Raw genomic sequence first — 5,976 nt, 5'->3', positions numbered from 1 at the left:
TATATATATATATATATATATATATATATATATATATATATATATATATATATATATCAAATTTTCTAGCACTCTGAGTTCAAATCCGCGCGCCAATGTGGAGCTGTCTAGAAACTACTATTGAAGACCAATATAAAGCAAATGGGACTCTCGCTGCTGCACCCAAAGAAGCCAAACGCTGGTCACGGCATTCTTCAGATTGAACGGATTGTGAGGACTTCGTCTTCTGTTCTACTTCGTGAAGGACCAAGGTATGGGTGGATCTTCTTACTTGTGCAATTGTAGATGTGCAATGACAGAAATGACTGATCTGATTAGGAGATCAAGCACCAGTACTAGAGGAATGGTTTACTATGCTTAGATTGCTATGCTAGCCCACTTCTATTCTAATATGATTTTTACACAATAAATGCTAGCACTGATAATTAGCGAATATAATAGCAGTTTGATTTTTTATTCATCTATTGGCATAGATTGCTGGACCACGGATAGCCACATCCTTGTCAATTGATGTTATACTTTTGTAGTACCACATTATACTTGTATTGCGATATTGCTTACAATTGAAATCTTGAAGTATAGTTGCTTAAGTTAACCAAATAGTAAATATGCATTGGTACTAAATATGCACATAAATACTCAGTGGCAGCTCCAACTACAATTGGAATTTTTTTCTCACCGAATCACTGATTGTTAAAATGACGATCCACATGGCAGGTCCAAAAGATACTCATCAAGCTCAGAAATTAGAAGTCTCCAGGAGAAACCCTTGGATTTAGGTGTGAAACTGAATAATCACAAGGTCAGGACATACTGGGTGAGTTAGGCTGAATATTCAGTATGTGTGAGTGCATCATGCTTCATACTCCCATTGTTGACTGGAAGCTGTGAAGCCTATTATTAGACATGCTTGGAAACTATTGTGATAGGTTCTATGGAAATGTTGTGAAAAATTCATACTTGATCACTTCTGTATACTACTATGTTCTAATTTGTAGTTTTTGGCTACCATACATGTGCATGTCATTTGTTTTATTCATATTGTTACTTGATGATGATGAAATTTATCATATGTGCAATTTCAGATCTAAATATAAATTGCTCTAAATTTATCATACATGTCGTTGGCTTAAAATAAAATATCATGTTGTCTTTTGGCAAAGAATAGTATTCTTGTTAGATTACATATAACATTCCTATTGGCTTTTGTGTTTTGAGCTTTTAATTCATTTGGCTAACCTCATACTCTTCTGATTTGGGGAGAAATAATCAGGTCTTGCGCCCAAATGTTACAATCCTCGTGCCAACAAAGCAATAAAGGAAAACAAAAAGGTTGCTATCTTGTCCCTTATCGCTTGGCGGAACAATCTTTTGCATATATTTGTATAATCTGACTATTGGTTCAACTTTAAATAACACAGTGGTCGATGACAATAATAAGTCCCACAGAACTGGGCCCAATGGCATGCCACCGACTCAGACGGGTCTATTTATACGCGAGCCGACATGTGTGACGCATTTGAGTTACTCGTCTTCTTCGGATGATGAAGTGACAAACCAATCAGCTGTGATTTTTCCTACTAATAATGGTATGCTGACATCAATTGAGTACTTGGAGCGAGGAGAAAGTTCCAAAGGTAAGTCTATAAGGCGAAAGTGTGTGCTTATGTAATTTTGTTTACCCACTTAATTAATTCATCATAAAATACTATAGGGCAAAAGCGTGCATGTGAAGCACTAAGATATGCTAGTCGTACCCCTGAACAAATCCAAGCAAGGCGAGAACGTGTGAGAGCACGTCGGCAAAATTTAACACCAAATGAGAAGGAAAGGATTAATGCACACAGAAGAAAGAAAAGACAACACATAACACTTGATGAGAGGAATGCAAGCCAGCGAGCACGTAGGCAAAGTTTGACGCTAGATGAGAGGCAAGAAAGAAATGCACGCCAGCGAGCACGTAGGAAAAGCCTACCACCCGAAGAGCGGCAAGCACTCCTAGCTCAGCGTAAAGCAAGCTACGCAGCTAAACGAGATACCCTCTATAAGGATTCTGTCGCAATGCAGTACCCTAAAGGTTCGTTGGTGGGACATCTATCATCAAGCTCTTATGTCTTTAGCTGCCCAAGTACGCTGGCGCAAACTTCTGCTACGGTTCAAGGTAATTCTCACATACACATTCGTTTATCTCACCAATTTTTTCAAAGGTTGAGCCGGTATTTTACACTATCATTGAAATAACAAGTAATCTTGAAAGCATACCTGAAGCGGTGGAAGAGGATCACATAGTTTTCACTAACACAGGTATGCTTATGGTGTGGATGCCTTCTTTTCATTACTGATTATATTATAATTTTTTCAAAGGTTGAGCCGGTATTTTACACTATCATTGAAATAATAGGTAATCTTGAAAGCATACCTGAAGCGGTGGAAGAGGATCACAGAGTTTTCACTAACACAGGTATGCTTATGGTGTGGATGCCTTCTTTTCATTACTGATTATATTATAACACACATTCAGAACCATCCTTATAACTTAGAATGGACAATTCATTATTGGCTCCCAATGGCTTCATATGTCTAGGTTCCCCAACAGAAAGCTTTGTTGCGGACGATAATCAGTTTGAAGAAGAAGATGATGAGTACTTCATATTTGCTGGCAGAGGTATTGCCATTGTCATGGATGCCTTACTTCCTTACATGTATTGCACAAAAACTGCAAGACCTATATAACACTATTCATCTCATGTATATGTAGGCGATGATGAAGACTGTGATGACATGATGGATGCATTTACAGCAGTTCCTGATCCATATGATCGTGTCTACGAGAATATACCTGTAAGTACTCACACGCTGGCACCTAAACCTGATTGCAAGCATTGTGGTGCAAAGAGGTTCCAGTATGAGACAAATGGATTTTGTTGTCGGTCTGGAAAAGTTAAGTTGGCACACTTAGAACCACCCTTGGAACTTAAAATGCTATACACAAGTTCAGATCCCAATGCCGTGCATTTTAGGGATAACATTTGATACTTCAATGGACACTTTTCATTCACTACCCTTGGAGTCAGTCTGGACAACAGATACACAAACATGAAGTCAGGAGTCTATACGTTTCGAGCTCACGGTCAGATTTACCACAACATCTTCTCATTTGGTCCAACTCAAGATGGGCCAAAGCATTTGGAACTCTACTTCTATGATGACGATCCCGGTTTACAACATAGGTTTTGGCGCTCCCCGAACCTAGACCGAGATGTCATTCGAAGGCTTGTTGACATCCTGAAGGATAATCCTTATTCTGAAACGTTCAGGAATCTAGGTGGAGTCGATGACCTTGAGGAATACCGTATTGAACTGAACACCGACATGAGGTTGGACCAACGGAGGTATAATGTGCCTATATCATCGGAGGTTGCAGCTATTTGGGTTGAGGGTAGTGAACTCTGTAAGTACTTTGAGCGTAGCATAGTATTGTTCGGCAACGACAACAAGAGATATAGCATCCAACCATATTATGGATGTTATGATCCGTTGTCTTACCCTTTATTCTTCCCAAGAGGGGAGATTGGTTGGCATCCTGAAATCCCAAAGAATGGTGTCAGCTTGAATGAGATGCTTCAGTCCCGTCGCAGTGGTCGACAGAGTCTAGGTAATTCATATAACGAAAATAACATGTGTTAATGTTGTTTATCCTCATTGTACTTACTTTTCCTGATTCCCAATATTGTCCTTTTGTTATCTCTCATTTATAGGTTCATATACAAATAGTCGATTATGCGTCTCCGTTAGAGACTACTATTGCTACAAGTTTCAAAAGCGTCGTGGTGTATTTAACACCATGCTATACGGTAAACGACTATTCCAACAATATGTGTTTGATATGTACATCAAGGTTGAAAGCTCAAGATTGGACTATATAAAATGTAGCGACCTGACCCGAATGGATCAAGTCTCTGTGCTTACGTGTCATCCCTGGATCGGTATGCTGACACATACAGTACTCGAGGATTTATAACAGAGGTAAATCACATGTATAGGTAACGTAAAATACTATTACCTCAATCCAAAATAGCGGAAGTAACAAGGTTGTGGATTCCCATCAACACCAACGGCAAAGTTGAGTGTAGAAATCGTAACCCTAACGTATCACTTACTCGTCGTAAAATACTCCTGCAACATGAGACCTTGCAGCCACAAAGGGTCAGTACATTGAATGTACTTGCAAATTCACACCAGAGGATAATGATGAATAAAGGCTATCACTACATGCATTTAAGGCTGGTGGAAAAGCTCTATGGTTATAAGGTTTTTGCGAAAAGCCAATTTTTCCCTACTGCAAAGGAATAAATTTTTATTTAACTATCATGGTGGTTGTAGAACATTGAGAATGGTTGACAGCATTCTCAATCCCAATTAAATATCATCATTAAACCCAACAAACTTAATTTAAGGTAACATGATGAGATTCACATGATAATCCAGGTACTAGATACTCAAGATGTCCATAATCGGGGACACGGCTAATCATGATTAGTTTATACATTCTGCAGAGGTTTGCGCACTTCTCCCCACAAGACTCGATTGCCTCCGTTTGGTTTCTCACACTACATGGTGTTTGAGAAGACGGATGACCGAGACATAGTCTTTCAGAAGCGCTAGCACCTTACGATCGGGTAGACCGTACCACCTACATCCCCTACATCTGCTAGTCTACCACTGTAAGAGTTTGCACGACTTAGTCAACTATGCTAGAGCCCATAATAGTTTGTGGCTGCACAGGAAGTTTCTAGCATGAATAATCTTATGATCCCTTTGAGCCTGGGTGGCGAACCATAGGATGATCACACGGTAACCCCGAGATCTCCTAGGACAACACTGGTATATCCCCAGGTGTCCGGGCAAGTCCACTGGTATATCCCCAGGGTGCCCCAACCAATCCACCCAGATGTGTATTATAGTAGCCACCTTAAGTTAAACCTTAGTTAACAATAATCTCTCACATCTTTCATGAATTCTCTCAAACCAATCCACGTCTACGTGCATAGCATAGCGATATAAGCATAATGTAGAAGTAACTCCCAGGGGTTTGATAATAAAATGGCAATAGGTTCTACCTGATCATCTACTTCCCAATACCCACATGTTAATGACATCCTAATCATGCAATGTTTGAGGATTGGAACTAATGCATAAAAACTGGGTATGAAAGGGGATATGATCAAAGTGTGAACTTGCCTGCAATGTTGATGAAGATGATTCGCACTCAAAACTCTTGATAGCTCTACTCGTCACACTCCGGTCAATCTATCGTAAGCAAACAATAGTAACCACACATAAGCAATCACTCAAAAGATTGGAAAGAACGAAGAAGTCGATTCGGAAAATATCAAAACCAAGCAAATAGCTCTTGCAACATAAAACAATTTCTAACAGTACCAAAATTATGTGAATTTGGCCTTATCAGAAAGTTTAGGTCAAGAGCTTTAATTTGCAAAAAGAATCAACTCAAACGGAGTTACGGATAAAAAGATATGATCAAAAGAAGTTTGAATACAAATCAGTTCTAATTCAAATTTTAAACTTTTCAAAAACATGTTTAAGTTGTTTTACTGGATAGAGGAGATCGTAACAAAGACGTGGGCGTTGGTTTCGTTGGATTTGGACTAACGAGTAAAAAGTAATGATCGTTTGAAGTTCAGGGACTAAACTGTAAATAAAGTATTCACATCTAGGTCCCTGGCCAAAATTACAGAAAAAAAAAGACTAAAAGGCGAACGTTCGCTTATAAGGTCTAAACCGTGGACGTTCGCTGTTTAATAAAACCTAAAAAAATAGATCTAGTCTAGGTTTTTTTTTAAAAATACCGAACTTAAAATAAAACCGGATCGGACGGCAACGGCGACGGCGGCGGTTTCCGGCGAGGCGAGCGGCCACGGCGGCGTGCGGGCAAGGCGAGCGGCGCGAGCAGCA

At 39.5% G+C, this 5,976-nt stretch overlaps 1 protein-coding gene across 7 annotated transcripts in view; it reads left to right on the top strand.

Moving 5' to 3' along the window:
- Positions 1 to 61: 61 nt before the first annotated feature.
- The window catches only part of LOC119301950, an 11,912-nt gene continuing 5,997 nt past the window's right edge, over positions 62 to 5,976 (top strand). For 2 of the 7 annotated variants that reach the window (XM_037578957.1, XM_037578956.1), the window contains exons 1-9: positions 62 to 251; positions 718 to 817; positions 1,274 to 1,332; positions 1,422 to 1,637; positions 1,715 to 2,161; positions 2,245 to 2,304; positions 2,402 to 2,461; positions 2,585 to 2,665; positions 2,759 to 2,841. In XM_037578957.1, coding sequence (XP_037434854.1) covers positions 1,287 to 1,332; positions 1,422 to 1,637; positions 1,715 to 2,161; positions 2,245 to 2,304; positions 2,402 to 2,461; positions 2,585 to 2,665; positions 2,759 to 2,841 — 993 coding nt within the window. In that variant the 5' untranslated portion in view covers positions 62 to 251; positions 718 to 817; positions 1,274 to 1,286. The remainder of the gene's footprint in view (positions 252 to 717; positions 818 to 1,273; positions 1,333 to 1,421; positions 1,638 to 1,714; positions 2,162 to 2,244; positions 2,305 to 2,401; positions 2,462 to 2,584; positions 2,666 to 2,758; positions 2,842 to 5,976) is intronic. The other 5 variants (XM_037578958.1, XM_037578959.1, XM_037578960.1 and 2 more) reach the window with 5 other exon arrangements.

Source organism: Triticum dicoccoides, chromosome 5A, assembly GCF_002162155.2.
Source record: "Triticum dicoccoides isolate Atlit2015 ecotype Zavitan chromosome 5A, WEW_v2.0, whole genome shotgun sequence".
Lineage (NCBI taxonomy): Eukaryota > Viridiplantae > Streptophyta > Magnoliopsida > Poales > Poaceae > Triticum > Triticum dicoccoides.
The sequence above is the reverse complement of the archived record's forward strand: the minus strand, read 5'-3'. Positions and strand labels throughout refer to the sequence as shown.